Here is a 26,715-nt window from a genome sequence, read left to right as displayed (position 1 = left end):
CATTTTCTCCAGAACCTGGAAGAGGTACTGGTGCGAGACTCGATCAAATGCTTTTTCAAAATCTAAATTTAGGACTACTAGCCGAATATTTCTGTCTCTCGCGTAACAGATGGCGTCTCTAATCAGCACTAGGTTGTCTGTTATCTTTCTTCCGGGCACAGCACAAGCTTGATCCGGGTGGATCACGTCCTCTAAAACAGTCGACATGCGTGTTGCTAAAATCTTACTAAAAAGTTTACAATCAAAATTTAAAAGCGTGATTGGTCGCCAGTTTTTCAAGTCAGTCTTGTCTCCTTTCTTATGTAATAATGAAACTATCCCTACTCTAAAGCTGTCAGGAAGTCTGTCAAGGGTCTCAAATTCTTTAAAAACGGTCAACAGTTCGTGTGCTAAAATGTCCCAGAAAGTCAGATAAAATTCAAAGGGAAGTCCGTCAATGCCAGGGGACTTCCCTTTTTTAAAATGTTTTAAAGCTTTCTGAATTTCTAAAACTGTAAAATCCTGGGATAAAAGCACATCTGGGCTCTTTACCTTTTTATTTAAAAAGGTTAAAACTTCCTCTAAAACCCCATTATGAGCCTCTTTTGCACTATATAAATTATTATAAAAGTTTTCAGTTTCATTTAAAATCTCTTTTGTGCCGCTTGCTTCCCTCCCGGTAAAAGTCTTCAAAGCAGAGATTGACCCACCCCGTGTAATAATTTTTTTTAAAAAAGTATCTTGTGCATTTCTCCCCTTCTTCTATTTCTCTTTCTTTACATCTTAAAATAACACCCCTACTCTGAACTTCGAATAAAACTGACATTTCTTTCTTGACTTCTTTTATCTCTTCTGTAAAATCCAATCCACTGTTTAAAAGGTTAAAATATCTCTGCAGTCTTTTTTGCAGCCCCATCATGTGTCTTCTTTCCCTGTTCTTTTTCCTTTTCCCTATATTTCTAAAAAACTGTCTTGTCCGGTCCTTAACCACTTCCCACCACTGTGCACGTGTATCATAAAAGTCTTGGAGGGTCTGCCATTGGCTGAACTGCTCCCTATACTCTCTAACCACTTCTTCATCCTCTAATAGGGAGCAGTTCAGCTTCCACAGCCCTCCTCCTACCGTCACACCCATGGAAAGTGAAAGGGTGCAAGACAGTATCATGTGATCAGAAAAAAAGGGAGGGGTCAATGTTGCATCGGTTGGCGGGCAGTCCCTTGTAAAAACATAGTCAATTCGAGAGGCTCTGGTGCCATCACCACTGAACCAGGTGAAGCCCTCCTCTCTTTGATGCAATTGTTTAAAACAGTCAACTAACTTAAAATCCTTGACTAAATTTTGCAATAAAACCGATGTCTTATCGACCTTAAAATCTTCTCCTACTCTCTTCCTATCTGTTTTGGATAAAACACAGTTAAAATCCCCTGCTACTATTAGGGGAGCCCTGCCTAACATGTGGGGCTGCAGGTCTTCTAAAAGCTCATATCTGTCATTTTTTTCTGTAAAACCATACACATTAATAACCTTAAAATCCCTCCCTAAAAAAGTCAGGTTTGCTAAAAGAGCCCGCCCTTCCCTCACCACAGTGCTATCCTTCACCGTGATGTTTGAATTGTTGATTAAAATAGCGACACCGTCATTCTTGTTGAAGTTGGAGCCACTCCATATTGAGGGCCCCATGGTCCACATCTCCTCCAACTTTCTGTAACTATTTAAAAAGGGCAGAGCACACTCTTGCAGTAAAAACAAATCTGACTTAAAACACTTTAAAAAGGATAAAATGCTCTGTGCTCGTAAGGTGGACCTCACACTTCTTACATTAATGGTAGAGATAGTGAGGGCCATGAGCAGTATGGTTAAAACAGTATGAGACATTTAAACAGAAGACATAAAGACTACAAAAATATACTTAAAATCATGTTTTATCTTGTTTCACCTGCCCTTCCTTTCTCACAGATGAACTGGGTCCTGGAGAGCAGGTGGTCGACGCCTCGGGTGCTACAGAGAAATCCTCTTGTAACTCCCTAGGCGACGATGTTCTTAGCTTGATGTGCAAAAAAGATACCTCATTTGGGGACTCTAGGGGCCACATGCGTTCTTGATCTTCCAAATCGGAACTATCAAGCCGCTGTGCTGCCCTAGCTTTTTTCTCCTCGGTTTCCACCAGAGGAGATCCCGCAGGTCTTTTTTGCACTTGAGCATTTGGGAGTGAACACTCAAATTCACTCCCACTGGATTCCTGCACCAACTCTGACACCGTTTGTAGGGAGGAGCTTGTTTCTCCCTCGGTCACTTCTCCTTCCGTACCTTTTTCCATTTCAATATCTGACTCCGCCCCTATGGCCGCCCCACTTCCTCCTTCCTGCCCAATCCCTGAGGCTGGCTGGGAATTTGAAATTCCCGCCAAAACCTCAGGGACCGCCTCCTCTTTCCTTTCTTCGTTTGTTTGGTGCCAATGTGGGGCGGCCATTTTGAGCTTGTTGGCAAAACTTTTAGGGCAATCTCTGTAGAGGTGGTTTGAATCTCCACAAAGATTGCACCGCCTGCCATTGGTACACTGTTCAAACCCGTGACCAATTTCTTTGCACTTCCCACAAACTAATTCTTGGCATACATCGGCTAAGTGACCAAATTTCCCACATTTCCGACATAACTTAGGCATACCCTGGTAATGAATGTAGCCTCTGTTCTCTCCAAGCACAATCATGGAGGGCAGATGTTTCAGGCCCTGGTAGCCCCCAGCGTCCTCCCATTGTTTAATGGGGATTCGCCAGGAGCATGTCCAGATACCATCTTCATCTAGCACCTTGACTGGCTGGCCTCGAACAGTGCAAAATCTACCCAGCCACACACATATATCTTCACCAGTCACAGTTTCATTGAACATTCTGACAATCACAGTTTTAAGTGTGTTGTCAGAAAGTTTCTCCACCATAAACATAGAGAACTGGGATTTAACAGATTCAAACCTTTGCCAAAACTCACTTAGCAGGGAAGCAGTCTTAAAACTCAGATCAAAACCTTTGTTCAGAGGCAGAGTCATCAAACAATTCAGGTCTTCAGGCTTAAAATGTAAGGTCTTTTGAACAAGCTTTCTGGAAAAGTCCATGCGGGACATACCCAGAAGCTTTCCATCGACCTCCTTGAATATAAAACGCACGCTGTGGTGCCTCCGCATGCCGGCACGAGCAGCCGACATGGTGGAGGCACCACCAGCACGCAGCGGCTAAAACAAACAATAAATTAACTAAATAAATTAGATAAAACCTTCTTACCTTAAAAACAAGTAGATTCTCCGCAAAGCGAGTCGTCTCCAATTAAAAGCCGCTTGTCAATTTACCTCTTGGAGGATAGAGGACTCGTGCCACAAGCCACACACGAGCCTAAAGGTCCACCTAGAGGCGATCACTGTCTCAACCGTCCGACCAGACCACGTGATCTTAGCCAAAAGGCCGAGAAGCGAGCAGCAGGGAGGAAGCCGGACACGGCGATGCCCATCTCGGCTTTGGTAAGTTTTGGGAGACCTAAAAACGCTGGGGGATGGTACCCTGATAGCACACATACATCTAGGAGACGTCTATTTGACATATGAATTTACATCTGCAAGATGTAGTTTTAAGGCTGTTTGCTCATCTGCAATACGTCTATTGGACGTCTCCTTTTAGCAGTGTTTGGAAGGTTACTTTGGAAATGTAATAGGTTACAGATTACAAGTTACCCTGTTTAAAATGTTATAGTAGTATAACTTTTTCAATTACTTTATTAAAGTAATGTAACTAATTACTTTTGAGTACTTTTAGATTACTTTTCTAAATTTGTGAAAATTAAATAATAATAAATAAAAACATATACATCAACTCAAATACAGTTATCTAATAAGCATGTGTCATTCCTGTATAATAAACTCCTGAAACATTGGTGTTTTTTTAAACTGCTGTCTCTTTGTATATGATATGATAGGTAAAATGCATGACGTGACACAGAGCAGTTCTAGAAATGATGTTTATGTGCTCATGTACTCCTATATTGAGGCGGCAGAGGCTGACAACACTGCAAGCTTCAGTAGGCCTATTTGTATTAAATGAAACTGCATGTTTTTGCCATTAATTTACAGGAAGGGCGGACTGGGAAAAACAAAAAATTCTGTTAAAATTCTGGAAATTATTAGGGCGTATGTCTCAGAACAGTCAGTGCAATTTGGGAAAGAAATCAGTGAAATCTGTATGTGGATGTGTGTAAATATTCAAATGTAATTGCCTTTGTAATCGTTAAAAATTTCATAAGTAACTTTAATTTAATTACTAATTTTTTCTTCGTAACTGTAACTAATTACAGTTACATTCATTTTGTAATTAAATTACGTAATGCTGTTACATGTAACTAGTTACTCCCCAACACTGCCTTTTAGATGTCAGATAGATGTCAATTAGATGTCTTTTAGATGTTTATGATTTAGAAGGTATATAAAACTGACATCTGAAAGGCGTATGTCAGACGTTTGTAGATGGCAGATGCTTTCCAGATCAACAGTTCTTTAACAGACATCTTGCAGACGTAAGTGTGCTATCTGGGTAGTACCCTCCCCTGTCTACAACGTCACCGGGCCTCGTGCCGATCGGCCTGACGGAAACTACGGCATGGCTCGTAACTCCCAAACGGTTGGTCGCAGAGCCACGTGCCTTATGTCACCGGAATCCTTGGCTCGAGCCGAACGAGACGCAGGTCTCAGATTGGCCCGTCGCTCTGACGAAATTTTCGGGTATTTTGGATTTTGTCGAAAACCTTCTTTTGCAACCTGGCGCCAGGTATTTGGCCCAGTCCCACCCAAATCAGCACAGAAAGCTTCTCTGGAGTCTGACTGTCAATAATCATCCAAAAAAACAGGAAATTTCCATTGACCTTGGCGAGGGGACCTCAAAGCGTGCTAAGGTGGCGTGTCCGAGGTGGCTCGAATGGCTATAACTCCAGGAAGGAGTGAGATCCCTTCACCCAAATCGGCACACCTGTGCAGGGGCTCAGTCCGAGGCCAGGTGAAAAAGGGCGCGGCGACAGGCCACTAGGTGTCGCTGTAAGTGACAACAAAATTAATACGAATCGAAAAAAAGGACAACCAAACAACATGGAGACAGTTACAGCTAGGCTGCAGTCAGTCCAATCTACTTTCAAAGTAAGGTCTGCGCTATGTTCGAACTAAACTACCCACCAGGGTCCGATTTTTCAAGAGCGCAAGTGACTTTGTTTCACAGGCGCACAACACATATCTCGCATGTGACAGAACTCCCCATTCTGAAAGGAAAATAAATAAAAAACTGTAAAAACCTCTTCTGCTTTGTTTCACCAACAATTTCAGGGGAGAGCGCGAACGCAGTCCCCCACTACCATAAATTATGCAGTCGAGATTCCCGCATTTGGGGAATTCGCAGGGGTCAGCATGGCCGGAGTGCAATGGACAAGCCTCGCCCTGGGTGAACCGCCTTCTTGATCATGGTGTCTCCCCTGCCAGGTAAGTATGAAGGCCCAGGCGGTCAGCCAGAGGTCTGATTTGCATCTCTACCATCCTCACCAACGGTTAGCCCTCCGCCCCCCCTCCAGGAAAGGAAGGACGGGTGCCTTCCGTTACTGGCCTGGAAACTGCCAAGCTCATGGGCCGGTGCTTCCCAACGCCAGTTTTAGATGACTCTCTTTAAACAAACACACCTGATTCGATGCGTCACCTCGTCTGTGAAAGACTTCAAGACCTCAGGTGGGTGCATCGTTAGTGGAAGAGTCCAAGACCCCAGGTGGACACATCAGGAAAAAAGTTTGCAATAAACCACAGCATCTGCAATGGCAGCTCTCATTCCTTGTTCTGCTATTCGACACAATAAATGGCAATCCAAAAAAAGGGAAAGCACACCGTTCCTGGAGACACTGCAATACCAGGCCGATGCATGGAGCGGACGGAGCAAGCCCCGGCTCCAGCTCCGTGATCTAAAAATCCATTTAATATGTAGTCCCCGGATGGGGGACGTATCAGATATTAAACTGATAAGAACAGATTTTTTCTTTCGAAAAAGTTTTATTGTCACCATTTACATTTTTTCCATTTGCATTTTTTTTTTTTTTTTTTTTTTTCCACACCATTTTCTTTTTAATCACACATTAAAACAAGCAATATAATATATAATAATTACACATGGTAAAATGAAAGAAACAATCATTGTTAAAAAGCATTTGATTAAAACCACAGTGTTTTGCTTGTTTTTAAAAGTCCATTATTGAGGTGTGTTTAAAAGGTGCGGTCAGTTCCAAAAGTAAAATACAAATTTTAAAAAAAGCAAACAAGCCTCGTATATATATATATATATATGTTAATAAAACCTATTTCATGATAAAACACAATAAAAAACACCAATTAAAAATCATCTGTTGTGCAAGACCGGGGGTGAGTCCTTATCAAGTGGGTCATCACCCCACTCTCCAGAACAGGGACATGAGATGCTACTTTATGGACTCAGCGGAGATCCCCTCTCCTCCGGCCCGCTGGCCCGCTGTTCCCGTAGCCAGAGTGGTGAGGGTGCATCTACGGGCGGCCAGGGTCGGTGCCTGCCGGGACCCTCTCCGTGCGACCCCGGCCCCCCCGTCCGAATATCGTCGTCCGGTACCCCTGCAGCATTGATGTTACCTTTAGCTCGCATGCATGGAGGGTTACCGTAACGCGCTTCCCCACCAGCAGGTTTCTGGTGGCCCAGATGGCATCCTTGATGACGTTGAGGGTGAGCCAGAGCGAGGTAAATTTCTGTGCCGTCAAGTCCTTCAAGCCCCGGCCCACCCCAAGGATGGCGAGCTGGTACCCGAACTGGGCCCCACCCGCTGGTAGGCACGGGAAATACAGGGGGCCGGTCTTGGCCCACAGGTCCCGCGCAGTGCTGCACTCCCAGAGCAGGTGGTGGACGGTCTCCGGGGAATTGCAGCCGGACCGCGGGCAGATGGGGTTTTTGGCCATGCCTCTGGAGTGCATAACCGCCCTGACCGGGAGGATCTCATGAGCCACCATCCACGATAAGTCCTTGTGCCTGTTCTGGAGAGCGGGGTGAGCCGCGTTCCGCCAAACTTGTTTGGCCTCACTTGGTGTGAGGCCCGGAACTGGACTCACCGGTTCCCGGTCCTGCACAACAGAGATGAGAGACTTGTGTTGAGTTAAAATGGTGACATCTTCACTCTCTAAAAGGTATTTCTTTAAAAACTTTTTTATAAAACTGTACTCTTTGGGCAAGTTAAAAGACACTGGGGTTTTCAAGTCCACTGGTAAAATTTTCAGTGTTCGTAGGTAAGACCCCATCCAAAATCGCGCCATTGCAGCCGTCTTGTTTTCTTTGGATGGGGTCGTGGCATAACTAATGTGCAGGGCGGTGAAGCGGCTGCCTAAAAACAGGTGGGGGTCTGGGAGGCCTTTTCCACCGTTCTCCGGCCTTTTCTTGATGGTCTCCCTCTTCAGGCGCTCCCACTTGGACCCCCACAGGAAGTAAAACACCGCCCTCTCCAGTTTCCCCAGGAACCACCGAGGGGGGCTAAAAACAGAACAGACAAGTAAAATCAGAGGTAAAATCACAGATTTAAAAATTAAAACCTTGCCTTCCATCGTCATCTGTCTTAGTCCCCAAAACCCCAGTCTTTTCCTAACTTTCCCTAACAAGTCAGTCCAGTTTTCCTGTCCACCCCCGTCTTTATCAAATTTAACGCCTAAAATCTTAAAATCGTTGTCTTTAAAAACCAAATCAAGTCCTCCTGTGTCCACGTCTCCCCACGGCCCGAAGAGCTGGGCCTCGGACTTGTTTCTATTGAGTTTGGCGCCCGAGGCCCGACCGTACCAGTCAGTCAAGTCCAGTGCTCTTCGTATTGATAAAACGTCTGTGGCTAAAAGAGTTACGTCGTCCATATATAAAACACAGGTCGCCGTCAGTCCCCCCGTCCCAGGAACGTCCAGTCCTTTGATCCATTTGTCCCTTCTCAAGATCTGTGCCAGTGGCTCGATGCAAGCCACATACAGAAGAGGAGATAAAGGACATCCCTGACGGACACCACTGTGTATGTCCACAGCTTTGGAAAGATGCCCATTTATTAGAATTTTGCTGACTATTCCCTTGTACAGCAGTCCCACCCAGGCTATAAACCTCTTTGGAAACCCCATTTTCTCCAGAACCTGGAAGAGGTACTGGTGCGAGACTCGATCAAATGCTTTTTCAAAATCTAAATTTAGGACTACTAGCCGAATATTTCTGTCTCTCGCGTAACAGATGGCGTCTCTAATCAGCACTAGGTTGTCTGTTATCTTTCTTCCGGGCACAGCACAAGCTTGATCCGGGTGGATCACGTCCTCTAAAACAGTCGACATGCGTGTTGCTAAAATCTTACTAAAAAGTTTACAATCAAAATTTAAAAGCGTGATTGGTCGCCAGTTTTTCAAGTCAGTCTTGTCTCCTTTCTTATGTAATAATGAAACTATCCCTACTCTAAAGCTGTCAGGAAGTCTGTCAAGGGTCTCAAATTCTTTAAAAACGGTCAACAGTTCGTGTGCTAAAATGTCCCAGAAAGTCAGATAAAATTCAAAGGGAAGTCCGTCAATGCCAGGGGACTTCCCTTTTTTAAAATGTTTTAAAGCTTTCTGAATTTCTAAAACTGTAAAATCCTGGGATAAAAGCACATCTGGGCTCTTTACCTTTTTATTTAAAAAGGTTAAAACTTCCTCTAAAACCCCATTATGAGCCTCTTTTGCACTATATAAATTATTATAAAAGTTTTCAGTTTCATTTAAAATCTCTTTTGTGCCGCTTGCTTCCCTCCCGGTAAAAGTCTTCAAAGCAGAGATTGACCCACCCCGTGTAATAATTTTTTTTAAAAAAGTATCTTGTGCATTTCTCCCCTTCTTCTATTTCTCTTTCTTTACATCTTAAAATAACACCCCTACTCTGAACTTCGAATAAAACTGACATTTCTTTCTTGACTTCTTTTATCTCTTCTGTAAAATCCAATCCACTGTTTAAAAGGTTAAAATATCTCTGCAGTCTTTTTTGCAGCCCCATCATGTGTCTTCTTTCCCTGTTCTTTTTCCTTTTCCCTATATTTCTAAAAAACTGTCTTGTCCGGTCCTTAACCACTTCCCACCACTGTGCACGTGTATCATAAAAGTCTTGGAGGGTCTGCCATTGGCTGAACTGCTCCCTATACTCTCTAACCACTTCTTCATCCTCTAATAGGGAGCAGTTCAGCTTCCACAGCCCTCCTCCTACCGTCACACCCATGGAAAGTGAAAGGGTGCAAGACAGTATCATGTGATCAGAAAAAAAGGGAGGGGTCAATGTTGCATCGGTTGGCGGGCAGTCCCTTGTAAAAACATAGTCAATTCGAGAGGCTCTGGTGCCATCACCACTGAACCAGGTGAAGCCCTCCTCTCTTTGATGCAATTGTTTAAAACAGTCAACTAACTTAAAATCCTTGACTAAATTTTGCAATAAAACCGATGTCTTATCGACCTTAAAATCTTCTCCTACTCTCTTCCTATCTGTTTTGGATAAAACACAGTTAAAATCCCCTGCTACTATTAGGGGAGCCCTGCCTAACATGTGGGGCTGCAGGTCTTCTAAAAGCTCATATCTGTCATTTTTTTCTGTAAAACCATACACATTAATAACCTTAAAATCCCTCCCTAAAAAAGTCAGGTTTGCTAAAAGAGCCCGCCCTTCCCTCACCACAGTGCTATCCTTCACCGTGATGTTTGAATTGTTGATTAAAATAGCGACACCGTCATTCTTGTTGAAGTTGGAGCCACTCCATATTGAGGGCCCCATGGTCCACATCTCCTCCAACTTTCTGTAACTATTTAAAAAGGGCAGAGCACACTCTTGCAGTAAAAACAAATCTGACTTAAAACACTTTAAAAAGGATAAAATGCTCTGTGCTCGTAAGGTGGACCTCACACTTCTTACATTAATGGTAGAGATAGTGAGGGCCATGAGCAGTATGGTTAAAACAGTATGAGACATTTAAACAGAAGACATAAAGACTACAAAAATATACTTAAAATCATGTTTTATCTTGTTTCACCTGCCCTTCCTTTCTCACAGATGAACTGGGTCCTGGAGAGCAGGTGGTCGACGCCTCGGGTGCTACAGAGAAATCCTCTTGTAACTCCCTAGGCGACGATGTTCTTAGCTTGATGTGCAAAAAAGATACCTCATTTGGGGACTCTAGGGGCCACATGCGTTCTTGATCTTCCAAATCGGAACTATCAAGCCGCTGTGCTGCCCTAGCTTTTTTCTCCTCGGTTTCCACCAGAGGAGATCCCGCAGGTCTTTTTTGCACTTGAGCATTTGGGAGTGAACACTCAAATTCACTCCCACTGGATTCCTGCACCAACTCTGACACCGTTTGTAGGGAGGAGCTTGTTTCTCCCTCGGTCACTTCTCCTTCCGTACCTTTTTCCATTTCAATATCTGACTCCGCCCCTATGGCCGCCCCACTTCCTCCTTCCTGCCCAATCCCTGAGGCTGGCTGGGAATTTGAAATTCCCGCCAAAACCTCAGGGACCGCCTCCTCTTTCCTTTCTTCGTTTGTTTGGTGCCAATGTGGGGCGGCCATTTTGAGCTTGTTGGCAAAACTTTTAGGGCAATCTCTGTAGAGGTGGTTTGAATCTCCACAAAGATTGCACCGCCTGCCATTGGTACACTGTTCAAACCCGTGACCAATTTCTTTGCACTTCCCACAAACTAATTCTTGGCATACATCGGCTAAGTGACCAAATTTCCCACATTTCCGACATAACTTAGGCATACCCTGGTAATGAATGTAGCCTCTGTTCTCTCCAAGCACAATCATGGAGGGCAGATGTTTCAGGCCCTGGTAGCCCCCAGCGTCCTCCCATTGTTTAATGGGGATTCGCCAGGAGCATGTCCAGATACCATCTTCATCTAGCACCTTGACTGGCTGGCCTCGAACAGTGCAAAATCTACCCAGCCACACACATATATCTTCACCAGTCACAGTTTCATTGAACATTCTGACAATCACAGTTTTAAGTGTGTTGTCAGAAAGTTTCTCCACCATAAACATAGAGAACTGGGATTTAACAGATTCAAACCTTTGCCAAAACTCACTTAGCAGGGAAGCAGTCTTAAAACTCAGATCAAAACCTTTGTTCAGAGGCAGAGTCATCAAACAATTCAGGTCTTCAGGCTTAAAATGTAAGGTCTTTTGAACAAGCTTTCTGGAAAAGTCCATGCGGGACATACCCAGAAGCTTTCCATCGACCTCCTTGAATATAAAACGCACGCTGTGGTGCCTCCGCATGCCGGCACGAGCAGCCGACATGGTGGAGGCACCACCAGCACGCAGCGGCTAAAACAAACAATAAATTAACTAAATAAATTAGATAAAACCTTCTTACCTTAAAAACAAGTAGATTCTCCGCAAAGCGAGTCGTCTCCAATTAAAAGCCGCTTGTCAATTTACCTCTTGGAGGATAGAGGACTCGTGCCACAAGCCACACACGAGCCTAAAGGTCCACCTAGAGGCGATCACTGTCTCAACCGTCCGACCAGACCACGTGATCTTAGCCAAAAGGCCGAGAAGCGAGCAGCAGGGAGGAAGCCGGACACGGCGATGCCCATCTCGGCTTTGGTAAGTTTTGGGAGACCTAAAAACGCTGGGGGATGGTACCCTGATAGCACACATACATCTAGGAGACGTCTATTTGACATATGAATTTACATCTGCAAGATGTAGTTTTAAGGCTGTTTGCTCATCTGCAATACGTCTATTGGACGTCTCCTTTTAGCAGTGTTTGGAAGGTTACTTTGGAAATGTAATAGGTTACAGATTACAAGTTACCCTGTTTAAAATGTTATAGTAGTATAACTTTTTCAATTACTTTATTAAAGTAATGTAACTAATTACTTTTGAGTACTTTTAGATTACTTTTCTAAATTTGTGAAAATTAAATAATAATAAATAAAAACATATACATCAACTCAAATACAGTTATCTAATAAGCATGTGTCATTCCTGTATAATAAACTCCTGAAACATTGGTGTTTTTTTAAACTGCTGTCTCTTTGTATATGATATGATAGGTAAAATGCATGACGTGACACAGAGCAGTTCTAGAAATGATGTTTATGTGCTCATGTACTCCTATATTGAGGCGGCAGAGGCTGACAACACTGCAAGCTTCAGTAGGCCTATTTGTATTAAATGAAACTGCATGTTTTTGCCATTAATTTACAGGAAGGGCGGACTGGGAAAAACAAAAAATTCTGTTAAAATTCTGGAAATTATTAGGGCGTATGTCTCAGAACAGTCAGTGCAATTTGGGAAAGAAATCAGTGAAATCTGTATGTGGATGTGTGTAAATATTCAAATGTAATTGCCTTTGTAATCGTTAAAAATTTCATAAGTAACTTTAATTTAATTACTAATTTTTTCTTCGTAACTGTAACTAATTACAGTTACATTCATTTTGTAATTAAATTACGTAATGCTGTTACATGTAACTAGTTACTCCCCAACACTGCCTTTTAGATGTCAGATAGATGTCAATTAGATGTCTTTTAGATGTTTATGATTTAGAAGGTATATAAAACTGACATCTGAAAGGCGTATGTCAGACGTTTGTAGATGGCAGATGCTTTCCAGATCAACAGTTCTTTAACAGACATCTTGCAGACGTAAGTGTGCTATCTGGGTAGTACCCTCCCCTGTCTACAACGTCACCGGGCCTCGTGCCGATCGGCCTGACGGAAACTACGGCATGGCTCGTAACTCCCAAACGGTTGGTCGCAGAGCCACGTGCCTTATGTCACCGGAATCCTTGGCTCGAGCCGAACGAGACGCAGGTCTCAGATTGGCCCGTCGCTCTGACGAAATTTTCGGGTATTTTGGATTTTGTCGAAAACCTTCTTTTGCAACCTGGCGCCAGGTATTTGGCCCAGTCCCACCCAAATCAGCACAGAAAGCTTCTCTGGAGTCTGACTGTCAATAATCATCCAAAAAAACAGGAAATTTCCATTGACCTTGGCGAGGGGACCTCAAAGCGTGCTAAGGTGGCGTGTCCGAGGTGGCTCGAATGGCTATAACTCCAGGAAGGAGTGAGATCCCTTCACCCAAATCGGCACACCTGTGCAGGGGCTCAGTCCGAGGCCAGGTGAAAAAGGGCGCGGCGACAGGCCACTAGGTGTCGCTGTAAGCGACAACAAAATTAATACGAATCGAAAAAAAGGACAACCAAACAACATGGAGACAGTTACAGCTAGGCTGCAGTCAGTCCAATCTACTTTCAAAGTAAGGTCTGCGCTATGTTCGAACTAAACTACCCACCAGGGTCCGATTTTTCAAGAGCGCAAGTGACTTTGTTTCACAGGCGCACAACACATATCTCGCATGTGACAGAACTCCCCATTCTGAAATGAAAATAAATAAAAAACTGTAAAAACCTCTTCTGCTTTGTTTCACCAACAATTTCAGGGGAGAGCGCGAACGCAGTCCCCCACTACCATAAATTATGCAGTCGAGATTCCCGCATTTGGGGAATTCGCAGGGGTCAGCATGGCCGGAGTGCAATGGACAAGCCTCGCCCTGGGTGAACCGCCTTCTTGATCATGGTGTCTCCCCTGCCAGGTAAGTATGAAGGCCCAGGCGGTCAGCCAGAGGTCTGATTTGCATCTCTACCATCCTCACCAACGGTTAGCCCTCCGCCCCCCCTCCAGGAAAGGAAGGACGGGTGCCTTCCGTTACTGGCCTGGAAACTGCCAAGCTCATGGGCCGGTGCTTCCCAACGCCAGTTTTAGATGACTCTCTTTAAACAAACACACCTGATTCGATGCGTCACCTCGTCTGTGAAAGACTTCAAGACCTCAGGTGGGTGCATCGTTAGTGGAAGAGTCCAAGACCCCAGGTGGACACATCAGGAAAAAAGTTTGCAATAAACCACAGCATCTGCAATGGCAGCTCTCATTCCTTGTTCTGCTATTCGACACAATAAATGGCAATCCAAAAAAAGGGAAAGCACACCGTTCCTGGAGACACTGCAATACCAGGCCGATGCATGGAGCGGACGGAGCAAGCCCCGGCTCCAGCTCCGTGATCTAAAAATCCATTTAATATGTAGTCCCCGGATGGGGGACGTATCAGATATTAAACTGATAAGAACAGATTTTTTCTTTCGAAAAAGTTTTATTGTCACCATTTACATTTTTTCCATTTGCATTTTTTTTTTTTTTTTTTTTTTCCACACCATTTTCTTTTTAATCACACATTAAAACAAGCAATATAATATATAATAATTACACATGGTAAAATGAAAGAAACAATCATTGTTAAAAAGCATTTGATTAAAACCACAGTGTTTTGCTTGTTTTTAAAAGTCCATTATTGAGGTGTGTTTAAAAGGTGCGGTCAGTTCCAAAAGTAAAATACAAATTTTAAAAAAAGCAAACAAGCCTCGTATATATATATATATATATGTTAATAAAACCTATTTCATGATAAAACACAATAAAAAACACCAATTAAAAATCATCTGTTGTGCAAGACCGGGGGTGAGTCCTTATCAAGTGGGTCATCACCCCACTCTCCAGAACAGGGACATGAGATGCTACTTTATGGACTCAGCGGAGATCCCCTCTCCTCCGGCCCGCTGGCCCGCTGTTCCCGTAGCCAGAGTGGTGAGGGTGCATCTACGGGCGGCCAGGGTCGGTGCCTGCCGGGACCCTCTCCGTGCGACCCCGGCCCCCCCGTCCGAATATCGTCGTCCGGTACCCCTGCAGCATTGATGTTACCTTTAGCTCGCATGCATGGAGGGTTACCGTAACGCGCTTCCCCACCAGCAGGTTTCTGGTGGCCCAGATGGCATCCTTGATGACGTTGAGGGTGAGCCAGAGCGAGGTAAATTTCTGTGCCGTCAAGTCCTTCAAGCCCCGGCCCACCCCAAGGATGGCGAGCTGGTACCCGAACTGGGCCCCACCCGCTGGTAGGCACGGGAAATACAGGGGGCCGGTCTTGGCCCACAGGTCCCGCGCAGTGCTGCACTCCCAGAGCAGGTGGTGGACGGTCTCCGGGGAATTGCAGCCGGACCGCGGGCAGATGGGGTTTTTGGCCATGCCTCTGGAGTGCATAACCGCCCTGACCGGGAGGATCTCATGAGCCACCATCCACGATAAGTCCTTGTGCCTGTTCTGGAGAGCGGGGTGAGCCGCGTTCCGCCAAACTTGTTTGGCCTCACTTGGTGTGAGGCCCGGAACTGGACTCACCGGTTCCCGGTCCTGCACAACAGAGATGAGAGACTTGTGTTGAGTTAAAATGGTGACATCTTCACTCTCTAAAAGGTATTTCTTTAAAAACTTTTTTATAAAACTGTACTCTTTGGGCAAGTTAAAAGACACTGGGGTTTTCAAGTCCACTGGTAAAATTTTCAGTGTTCGTAGGTAAGACCCCATCCAAAATCGCGCCATTGCAGCCGTCTTGTTTTCTTTGGATGGGGTCGTGGCATAACTAATGTGCAGGGCGGTGAAGCGGCTGCCTAAAAACAGGTGGGGGTCTGGGAGGCCTTTTCCACCGTTCTCCGGCCTTTTCTTGATGGTCTCCCTCTTCAGGCGCTCCCACTTGGACCCCCACAGGAAGTAAAACACCGCCCTCTCCAGTTTCCCCAGGAACCACCGAGGGGGGCTAAAAACAGAACAGACAAGTAAAATCAGAGGTAAAATCACAGATTTAAAAATTAAAACCTTGCCTTCCATCGTCATCTGTCTTAGTCCCCAAAACCCCAGTCTTTTCCTAACTTTCCCTAACAAGTCAGTCCAGTTTTCCTGTCCACCCCCGTCTTTATCAAATTTAACGCCTAAAATCTTAAAATCGTTGTCTTTAAAAACCAAATCAAGTCCTCCTGTGTCCACGTCTCCCCACGGCCCGAAGAGCTGGGCCTCGGACTTGTTTCTATTGAGTTTGGCGCCCGAGGCCCGACCGTACCAGTCAGTCAAGTCCAGTGCTCTTCGTATTGATAAAACGTCTGTGGCTAAAAGAGTTACGTCGTCCATATATAAAACACAGGTCGCCGTCAGTCCCCCCGTCCCAGGAACGTCCAGTCCTTTGATCCATTTGTCCCTTCTCAAGATCTGTGCCAGTGGCTCGATGCAAGCCACATACAGAAGAGGAGATAAAGGACATCCCTGACGGACACCACTGTGTATGTCCACAGCTTTGGAAAGATGCCCATTTATTAGAATTTTGCTGACTATTCCCTTGTACAGCAGTCCCACCCAGGCTATAAACCTCTTTGGAAACCCCATTTTCTCCAGAACCTGGAAGAGGTACTGGTGCGAGACTCGATCAAATGCTTTTTCAAAATCTAAATTTAGGACTACTAGCCGAATATTTCTGTCTCTCGCGTAACAGATGGCGTCTCTAATCAGCACTAGGTTGTCTGTTATCTTTCTTCCGGGCACAGCACAAGCTTGATCCGGGTGGATCACGTCCTCTAAAACAGTCGACATGCGTGTTGCTAAAATCTTACTAAAAAGTTTACAATCAAAATTTAAAAGCGTGATTGGTCGCCAGTTTTTCAAGTCAGTCTTGTCTCCTTTCTTATGTAATAATGAAACTATCCCTACTCTAAAGCTGTCAGGAAGTCTGTCAAGGGTCTCAAATTCTTTAAAAACGGTCAACAGTTCGTGTGCTAAAATGTCCCAGAAAGTCAGATAAAATTCAAAGGGAAGTCCGTCAATGCCAGGGGACTTCCCTTTTTTAAAATGTTTTAAAGCTTTCTGAATTTCTAAAACTGTAAAATCCTGGGATAAAAGCACATCTGGGCTCTTTACCTTTTTATTTAAAAAGGTTAAAACTTCCTCTAAAACCCCATTATGAGCCTCTTTTGCACTATATAAATTATTATAAAAGTTTTCAGTTTCATTTAAAATCTCTTTTGTGCCGCTTGCTTCCCTCCCGGTAAAAGTCTTCAAAGCAGAGATTGACCCACCCCGTGTAATAATTTTTTTTAAAAAAGTATCTTGTGCATTTCTCCCCTTCTTCTATTTCTCTTTCTTTACATCTTAAAATAACACCCCTACTCTGAACTTCGAATAAAACTGACATTTCTTTCTTGACTTCTTTTATCTCTTCTGTAAAATCCAATCCACTGTTTAAAAGGTTAAAATATCTCTGCAGTCTTTTTTGCAGCCCCATCATGTGTCTTCTTTCCCTGTTCTTTTTCCTTTTCCCTATATTTCTAAAAAACTGTCTTGTCCGGTCCTTAACCACTTCCCACCACTGTGCACGTGTATCATAAAAGTCTTGGAGGGTCTGCCATTGGCTGAACTGCTCCCTATACTCTCTAACCACTTCTTCATCCTCTAATAGGGAGCAGTTCAGCTTCCACAGCCCTCCTCCTACCGTCACACCCATGGAAAGTGAAAGGGTGCAAGACAGTATCATGTGATCAGAAAAAAAGGGAGGGGTCAATGTTGCATCGGTTGGCGGGCAGTCCCTTGTAAAAACATAGTCAATTCGAGAGGCTCTGGTGCCATCACCACTGAACCAGGTGAAGCCCTCCTCTCTTTGATGCAATTGTTTAAAACAGTCAACTAACTTAAAATCCTTGACTAAATTTTGCAATAAAACCGATGTCTTATCGACCTTAAAATCTTCTCCTACTCTCTTCCTATCTGTTTTGGATAAAACACAGTTAAAATCCCCTGCTACTATTAGGGGAGCCCTGCCTAACATGTGGGGCTGCAGGTCTTCTAAAAGCTCATATCTGTCATTTTTTTCTGTAAAACCATACACATTAATAACCTTAAAATCCCTCCCTAAAAAAGTCAGGTTTGCTAAAAGAGCCCGCCCTTCCCTCACCACAGTGCTATCCTTCACCGTGATGTTTGAATTGTTGATTAAAATAGCGACACCGTCATTCTTGTTGAAGTTGGAGCCACTCCATATTGAGGGCCCCATGGTCCACATCTCCTCCAACTTTCTGTAACTATTTAAAAAGGGCAGAGCACACTCTTGCAGTAAAAACAAATCTGACTTAAAACACTTTAAAAAGGATAAAATGCTCTGTGCTCGTAAGGTGGACCTCACACTTCTTACATTAATGGTAGAGATAGTGAGGGCCATGAGCAGTATGGTTAAAACAGTATGAGACATTTAAACAGAAGACATAAAGACTACAAAAATATACTTAAAATCATGTTTTATCTTGTTTCACCTGCCCTTCCTTTCTCACAGATGAACTGGGTCCTGGAGAGCAGGTGGTCGACGCCTCGGGTGCTACAGAGAAATCCTCTTGTAACTCCCTAGGCGACGATGTTCTTAGCTTGATGTGCAAAAAAGATACCTCATTTGGGGACTCTAGGGGCCACATGCGTTCTTGATCTTCCAAATCGGAACTATCAAGCCGCTGTGCTGCCCTAGTTTTTTTCTCCTCGGTTTCCACCAGAGGAGATCCCGCAGGTCTTTTTTGCACTTGAGCATTTGGGAGTGAACACTCAAATTCACTCCCACTGGATTCCTGCACCAACTCTGACACCGTTTGTAGGGAGGAGCTTGTTTCTCCCTCGGTCACTTCTCCTTCCGTACCTTTTTCCATTTCAATATCTGACTCCGCCCCTATGGCCGCCCCACTTCCTCCTTCCTGCCCAATCCCTGAGGCTGGCTGGGAATTTGAAATTCCCGCCAAAACCTCAGGGACCGCCTCCTCTTTCCTTTCTTCGTTTGTTTGGTGCCAATGTGGGGCGGCCATTTTGAGCTTGTTGGCAAAACTTTTAGGGCAATCTCTGTAGAGGTGGTTTGAATCTCCACAAAGATTGCACCGCCTGCCATTGGTACACTGTTCAAACCCGTGACCAATTTCTTTGCACTTCCCACAAACTAATTCTTGGCATACATCGGCTAAGTGACCAAATTTCCCACATTTCCGACATAACTTAGGCATACCCTGGTAATGAATGTAGCCTCTGTTCTCTCCAAGCACAATCATGGAGGGCAGATGTTTCAGGCCCTGGTAGCCCCCAGCGTCCTCCCATTGTTTAATGGGGATTCGCCAGGAGCATGTCCAGATACCATCTTCATCTAGCACCTTGACTGGCTGGCCTCGAACAGTGCAAAATCTACCCAGCCACACACATATATCTTCACCAGTCACAGTTTCATTGAACATTCTGACAATCACAGTTTTAAGTGTGTTGTCAGAAAGTTTCTCCACCATAAACATAGAGAACTGGGATTTAACAGATTCAAACCTTTGCCAAAACTCACTTAGCAGGGAAGCAGTCTTAAAACTCAGATCAAAACCTTTGTTCAGAGGCAGAGTCATCAAACAATTCAGGTCTTCAGGCTTAAAATGTAAGGTCTTTTGAACAAGCTTTCTGGAAAAGTCCATGCGGGACATACCCAGAAGCTTTCCATCGACCTCCTTGAATATAAAACGCACGCTGTGGTGCCTCCGCATGCCGGCACGAGCAGCCGACATGGTGGAGGCACCACCAGCACGCAGCGGCTAAAACAAACAATAAATTAACTAAATAAATTAGATAAAACCTTCTTACCTTAAAAACAAGTAGATTCTCCGCAAAGCGAGTCGTCTCCAATTAAAAGCCGCTTGTCAATTTACCTCTTGGAGGATAGAGGACTCGTGCCACAAGCCACACACGAGCCTAAAGGTCCACCTAGAGGCGATCGCTGTCTCAACCGTCCGACCAGACCACGTGATCTTAGCCAAAAGGCAGAGAAGCGAGCAGCAGGGAGGAAGCCGGACACGGCGATGCCCATCTCGGCTTTGGTAAGTTTTGGGAGACCTAAAAACGCTGGGGGATGGTACCCTGATAGCACACATACATCTAGGAGACGTCTATTTGACATATGAATTTACATCTGCAAGATGTAGTTTTAAGGCTGTTTGCTCATCTGCAATACGTCTATTGGACGTCTCCTTTTAGCAGTGTTTGGAAGGTTACTTTGGAAATGTAATAGGTTACAGATTACAAGTTACCCTGTTTAAAATGTTATAGTAGTATAACTTTTTCAATTACTTTATTAAAGTAATGTAACTAATTACTTTTGAGTACTTTTAGATTACTTTTCTAAATTTGTGAAAATTAAATAATAATAAATAAAAACATATACATCAACTCAAATACAGTTATCTAATAAGCATGTGTCATTCCTGTATAATAAACTCCTGAAACATTGGTGTTTTTTTAAACTGCTGTCTCTTTGTATATGATATGATAGGTAAAATGCATGACGTGACACAGAGCAGTTCTAGAAATGATGTTTATGTGCTCATGTACTCCTATATTGAGGCGGCAGAGGCTGACAACACTGCAAGCTTCAGTAGGCCTATTTGTATTAAATGAAACTGCATGTTTTTGCCATTAATTTACAGGAAGGGCGGACTGGGAAAAACAAAAAATTCTGTTAAAATTCTGGAAATTATTAGGGCGTATGTCTCAGAACAGTCAGTGCAATTTGGGAAAGAAATCAGTGAAATCTGTATGTGGATGTGTGTAAATATTCAAATGTAATTGCCTTTGTAATCGTTAAAAATTTCATAAGTAACTTTAATTTAATTACTAATTTTTTCTTCGTAACTGTAACTAATTACAGTTACATTCATTTTGTAATTAAATTACGTAATGCTGTTACATGTAACTAGTTACTCCCCAACACTGCCTTTTAGATGTCAGATAGATGTCAATTAGATGTCTTTTAGATGTTTATGATTTAGAAGGTATATAAAACTGACATCTGAAAGGCGTATGTCAGACGTTTGTAGATGGCAGATGCTTTCCAGATCAACAGTTCTTTAACAGACATCTTGCAGACGTAAGTGTGCTATCTGGGTAGTACCCTCCCCTGTCTACAACGTCACCGGGCCTCGTGCCGATCGGCCTGACGGAAACTACGGCATGGCTCGTAACTCCCAAACGGTTGGTCGCAGAGCCACGTGCCTTATGTCACCGGAATCCTTGGCTCGAGCCGAACGAGACGCAGGTCTCAGATTGGCCCGTCGCTCTGACGAAATTTTCGGGTATTTTGGATTTTGTCGAAAACCTTCTTTTGCAACCTGGCGCCAGGTATTTGGCCCAGTCCCACCCAAATCAGCACAGAAAGCTTCTCTGGAGTCTGACTGTCAATAATCATCCAAAAAAACAGGAAATTTCCATTGACCTTGGCGAGGGGACCTCAAAGCGTGCTAAGGTGGCGTGTCCGAGGTGGCTCGAATGGCTATAACTCCAGGAAGGAGTGAGATCCCTTCACCCAAATCGGCACACCTGTGCAGGGGCTCAGTCCGAGGCCAGGTGAAAAAGGGCGCGGCGACAGGCCACTAGGTGTCGCTGTAAGCGACAACAAAATTAATACGAATCGAAAAAAAGGACAACCAAACAACATGGAGACAGTTACAGCTAGGCTGCAGTCAGTCCAATCTACTTTCAAAGTAAGGTCTGCGCTATGTTCGAACTAAACTACCCACCAGGGTCCGATTTTTCAAGAGCGCAAGTGACTTTGTTTCACAGGCGCACAACACATATCTCGCATGTGACAGAACTCCCCATTCTGAAAGGAAAATAAATAAAAAACTGTAAAAACCTCTTCTGCTTTGTTTCACCAACAATTTCAGGGGAGAGCGCGAACGCAGTCCCCCACTACCATAAATTATGCAGTCGAGATTCCCGCATTTGGGGAATTCGCAGGGGTCAGCATGGCCGGAGTGCAATGGACAAGCCTCGCCCTGGGTGAACCGCCTTCTTGATCATGGTGTCTCCCCTGCCAGGTAAGTATGAAGGCCCAGGCGGTCAGCCAGAGGTCTGATTTGCATCTCTACCATCCTCACCAACGGTTAGCCCTCCGCCCCCCCTCCAGGAAAGGAAGGACGGGTGCCTTCCGTTACTGGCCTGGAAACTGCCAAGCTCATGGGCCGGTGCTTCCCAACGCCAGTTTTAGATGACTCTCTTTAAACAAACACACCTGATTCGATGCGTCACCTCGTCTGTGAAAGACTTCAAGACCTCAGGTGGGTGCATCGTTAGTGGAAGAGTCCAAGACCCCAGGTGGACACATCAGGAAAAAAGTTTGCAATAAACCACAGCATCTGCAATGGCAGCTCTCATTCCTTGTTCTGCTATTCGACACAATAAATGGCAATCCAAAAAAAGGGAAAGCACACCGTTCCTGGAGACACTGCAATACCAGGCCGATGCATGGAGCGGACGGAGCAAGCCCCGGCTCCAGCTCCGTGATCTAAAAATCCATTTAATATGTAGTCCCCGGATGGGGGACGTATCAGATATTAAACTGATAAGAACAGATTTTTTTTTTTTTTTTTTTTTTTTTTTTTTTTTATTATACTTTCAACATTACATTCATTTTTCCACATTTAAATCATAATTATACCTCATTTCACATTCAGTAACATTTATCATAATACAGTTCAACTAAATCTTTCCACCTTTCCTTGGCTGCATGTTTCCCCCACCTTTGTACATCCCACTTAATCCTTCCCCTTAATTCAGCCTCCACTCCCTGTACTATCCCTTCTGCTGACCTCCTGCCCTTTCCTCTAATCCACTCTTGTCTTTCCTCCCATATCCCTTTCTTCACCAAACTCATTATTAACCAAAGCATAAACGCAACTTTCCCTTCCCCCTTCTTACATCTAATACCCCGAATTACATTCCCACCTGAGACTCTAAAATCATCTGAGACCACCCTTAAAACCCTCTTCACCCTCCCCCACACTCTTTGTGCAAAAGCACATTCCCAGAAAGCGTGTCTTATGGTTTCTTCTTGTGAACACCCCTCCCTTGGGCATCTACCATCTTTTGATAGCCCATGTCTATACATGACCTCCTTCACTGGTAAACGCCCCAAAAAACCTAGCCAATTTAGATCTTTTAGACCATTGTCCAGTCCTTTTGGTTGAATGTTCAACCATACTCTCTCCTGGACACCCAGTCTCACTTCACTAGAAACCCTCTCCCTTGCCTTCCCATACAACTTCCTCTGCTCCAAACATACCGCCCCATCCTTACCCTCAGGGTATTTCCCCAACCACCTGACAGCATGCCTGTAATGCCAGGGCTGGTCCTCAGCCCTTGGACCCTCATTGGTCCACTTCATTACATGCCGCCCCTCATAAGAGAAAAACAACCTAAGAAAATACCCAGATGGATGCTCTACTGGGTTGGCTAACTGCGCCAAAGTAGAAGACACAAATAAACAATCAAGTTTTAGAGGAATATGAGGAACATCCCGTCCCCCTCTACTAACAGGATTAAACATTTCAGACCTCTTCACGTATTCATATCTACCCCCCCATACAAAATTAAATATTAACCGTATTACTGCCCTTCTCATGCTTGCTGGTAAAGGGTAAATGTAAGCCAGATACTGAAGCACTGGTAACACGTCCATCTTCACTACCAGGACCTTCCCCATCAATGACAACCTGCGCCCTTTCCACCTTGCCAGCCTCTTCTGCACTGACGCAATACGACCAACCCAATTCAGAGTTGCTGAGCCTTCATTCTGAAAGTTTACACCCAAGATCTTCAAAGGACCCTCACACACCTGCAAACCACCAAGGCCTTCTCGCCTCTTCCTAAACTTCCCAAAGAACTTAATGGCCGACTTTGCAACATTTAAACTAGCCCCTGACGCTAGTGAAAACTCTTCGAAAAGGGACAAAGCTCTCTCAAGACACCTGTCTGACATCAACAGCAATGACGTGTCATCCGCATACTGTGATAATTTCACCACAGCTCCCTTTGCTCCTGGTACCACAAAACCCTTTATTCTACTATCTAATCTGATCGCCTCTGCCACTGGCTCCATGTATAAAATAAAAAGCAGTGGGGAGAGAGGGCACCCCTGCCTCACCCCTCCCTTTGCCTCAAAACCCTGCCCTACATTCCCATTGACTGAAACCAAACAATTACAGCCTGTATACAGTGCTCTAATCCATCCTATAAAGTCCTCCCCAAACCCCATTCTCTCCATAACTTTAAACATAAACCCCCTATTTACTCTATCAAAGGCTTTGGCTTGATCTAAGCTGACCACCATTAGCGGCAGCTCTCTATTCTCTGCCCACGCGATCACATCCCTAATGAGTTGTAGATTCCATTTAATACTACGGCCCTCTACCCCACAAGTTTGATCTACATTCACAACATGAGGTAGGGCTTTCTTCAACCTGTCCGCCAGAAGCTTTGCTATAATTTTATAGTCCACTGAAAGCATTGTGAGCGGCCTGTAATTGGCAATGTCTGACTTTTCTCCCTTTTTATAGAGAAGCGTTATTACTCCTGTTGCCATTGAACCTTGTATACTTTTATTCTCCAACACCTTTCTAATCACCTCCACCAAATGAATACCTAAAATACTAAAAAACCTAACATAAAATTCGACAGGCAAGCCATCTATCCCTGGCACTTTCCCTTTACTCATCCTCTTCAAAACACCCTCAACTTCTCCTATCGTAATGGGAGAACCTAAACCAACCCTTACTTCCTCAGGGACAACTTTGGACAGATAATTAACAAACATTTCACTTTTTTCTGCAACTATCTCCCTCTCCCTAAAAAAGTTTTTGAAATGGTCTCTTACATACCCGTTCATCCCTTCAGTTTTAGTCAAACATCCCCCTGTCTTATCCTTCAGTTTCATTACCACCTGCTTCTCTTTACGGTCCCTAACAGATCTGAAAAGCGCAGCAGTACACCTCTCCCCTTTCTCCCTTGTTTCCTGTCTTATTTTAAACAGAAACTTTTTTGCCTGGTCTTCATAAATCCCCCTTAACTGTTTCTTAAGAGCATTAATGATTACCCAATCAACTGTAGCCCCTACGTTATACTCTTCAAATTTCAACTCTAACTCCCTCTGTAAATCTCTTGCTTGTCTCCAAAATTTTCCAGATCTTCTTTTACAGTACCTAATTATCCATGCCTTTGAGCGTTCCTTAACCATTTCCCACCAGCCCACTACATCAGTATACATACATTTTAAACCCTCCAACCCCCCAAAAAACACTTCATACTCTTCACAAAATTCTTTCTCTTTCAACACCTCTATATTCATCCTCCAATACCCCTTACCAAACTTAACTGTATTACCCTTAATCACAAACCAGACCATTTCATGATCAGAAAAGAAAACAGGCTTAACTCCCCCCTTCTCCACAACAATATTCCTTGAGAAAAATACATAATCTAACCTTTTCTCCACCCCTCTGGAGTTTCTCCATGTTGCCATACATGCTTTAGGATTAACCCTCTGCCCTCCGTCCACCAAATCATGCCCTTGCAGGATCCCCTCCAACACCTGCAGACTACTATCCCCTTTATCCCCTAGCTGTATATTGAAATCCCCCCCCCATTATAATTTGTTTATTGGTGGCACAAAATGTTAACAACATATCAAAAATTTCTTTCCTCTCCTCTGCTGTCTGAGGAGCATACACTGAAAGTAATCGGTATTCACCCCCTCTCCACTTCACATCTGCCCCAGCCACCCTCCCTTGAGAAACTGTAAAATGATTCTCAACCTCTATTCCCTGATCCCAAAACAATATCCCCACCCCTGAAGAAAAAACCCCTCCCACACTCCATAATGCACCTCCCCTACCCCACTCTTCGGTAAATTTCCTTGCATCTTCAGAGCCTTTTAAATGAACTTCTTGCAAAAAATAAATATTACACTTACAATTATGCAAAAAAGAAAACACAGCTCTCCGTTTCACAGCATCTCTTATACCCCTTACATTTATCGTCCCCACTGTCAGCTCCTCAGTAGACAGCCTTATTCGTTCTTTAATGTCCCTCCCATTTCTTGTCCTTCCAGGCTTGTGGCCTCACTCTCACTCACTCCTAAATCTGCCCACCTTACAGGTGTTGACTTGAGGCCATATGACTCCTCTTCCCGCTCTTCATTCCCCCTACCAACCATTTCCTCTGTCAGCTGGAATAAGGGCCTTGCATTGTCCATCTCAAGCCCATCTTGACTGTCAGTAGACGATGATTCCTCTGAAAAGCTCATCTTTAGGACAGTCTCAGGCTTCCTCTTCTTACTTGGTCTCCCCTTTCTCTTTTCAGTTTTCCTGACCAGTTGGCTTTCCCTTGCATTAGCTGAGTCACTTTTACTCTCCTCTTCCATCTCCTCTTCTACTCCGTCCGCGCACTGCATGGGGCTTTTGAACTGTTCCCCACTAAGTGCCTCCAAGAAAGCCGCCATCACATCTTCCACTTCCTCTGTTTCTTTGCCTCTTTCCATCCCAGCAGCTCCCATCTCCTCACCAGGCTCTATCATCCCCTTCTCCGTCACCTGTTGCTCGATGATCCTCTTTTGACTTTCCTCCCCCAACCGTCTGTCCTTCATGCCTTCTTCCCCTCTCACTCCTTCTCTGTACTGCTTTCGGCCACCTTTGCAATCTCTCATCAAGTGGTCTAATGAACCACAGCTGTGACAAGACTTAGGAACAGTGCACTCTTTTGCAATGTGACCCAGCTGGGCACACTGCAAACACCTTTGCTCTTCACACCCGCCATCATTATGCCCATAACGTCTACACCTCCTACAAAAAGGAGGCTGTCTGGAGTAGAACAGATAGCCTTTGTCTGCCCCGATGTTAAACTGTGCAGGAGGATGCATCAACCCCTCCAACCCATTCTTCTCAGTTCTTAAAAGAACTTGGAATTGTCTTTTCCCAGTCCATA

The 26,715-nt window shown here is 44.4% G+C and overlaps 1 protein-coding gene, 4 non-coding genes and 2 pseudogenes across 19 annotated transcripts in view; all 7 read right to left on the bottom strand.

Annotated features, from left to right (window-relative positions):
• The window catches only part of LOC127944814 (uncharacterized), an 81,770-nt gene that overhangs the window by 1,988 nt on the left and 53,067 nt on the right, over nt 1-26,715 (bottom strand). The window contains exons 3-4 of one of the 15 annotated variants that reach the window (XM_052541109.1): nt 15,371-15,676; nt 6,192-7,127 (exon numbers count right to left, since the gene is read on the bottom strand). The exons of 4 other annotated variants lie outside the window; for them this stretch is intronic. In XM_052541109.1, the coding sequence (XP_052397069.1) occupies nt 7,112-7,127; nt 15,371-15,676 (322 nt within the window). In that variant the 3' untranslated portion in view covers nt 6,192-7,111. Of the gene's footprint in view, nt 1-6,176; nt 7,531-14,368; nt 15,677-26,715 lie in introns of those variants that run through there. 10 more of the 15 variants (XM_052541105.1, XM_052541107.1, XM_052541116.1 and 7 more) reach the window with 10 other exon arrangements.
• On the bottom strand, nt 5,328-5,491 carry LOC127945342 (U1 spliceosomal RNA). The gene has a single exon (XR_008150678.1). It is a non-coding gene; the product is annotated as a U1 spliceosomal RNA (small nuclear RNA).
• On the bottom strand, nt 5,866-6,040 carry LOC127945569 (uncharacterized; annotated as a pseudogene).
• Nucleotides 13,475-13,638, bottom strand: LOC127945341 (U1 spliceosomal RNA). The gene has a single exon (XR_008150677.1). It is a non-coding gene; the product is annotated as a U1 spliceosomal RNA (small nuclear RNA).
• On the bottom strand, nt 14,013-14,187 carry LOC127945568 (uncharacterized; annotated as a pseudogene).
• Nucleotides 21,621-21,784, bottom strand: LOC127945340 (U1 spliceosomal RNA). The gene has a single exon (XR_008150676.1). It is a non-coding gene; the product is annotated as a U1 spliceosomal RNA (small nuclear RNA).
• LOC127945636 (U2 spliceosomal RNA) lies at nt 22,159-22,354 on the bottom strand. Its single transcript, XR_008150920.1, has one exon. It is a non-coding gene; the product is annotated as a U2 spliceosomal RNA (small nuclear RNA).

Source organism: Carassius gibelio, chromosome A23, assembly GCF_023724105.1.
Source record: "Carassius gibelio isolate Cgi1373 ecotype wild population from Czech Republic chromosome A23, carGib1.2-hapl.c, whole genome shotgun sequence".
Lineage (NCBI taxonomy): Eukaryota > Metazoa > Chordata > Actinopteri > Cypriniformes > Cyprinidae > Carassius > Carassius gibelio.
Note: the sequence above shows the minus strand (reverse complement) of the source record. Positions and strands in the feature narration are given on the sequence as shown.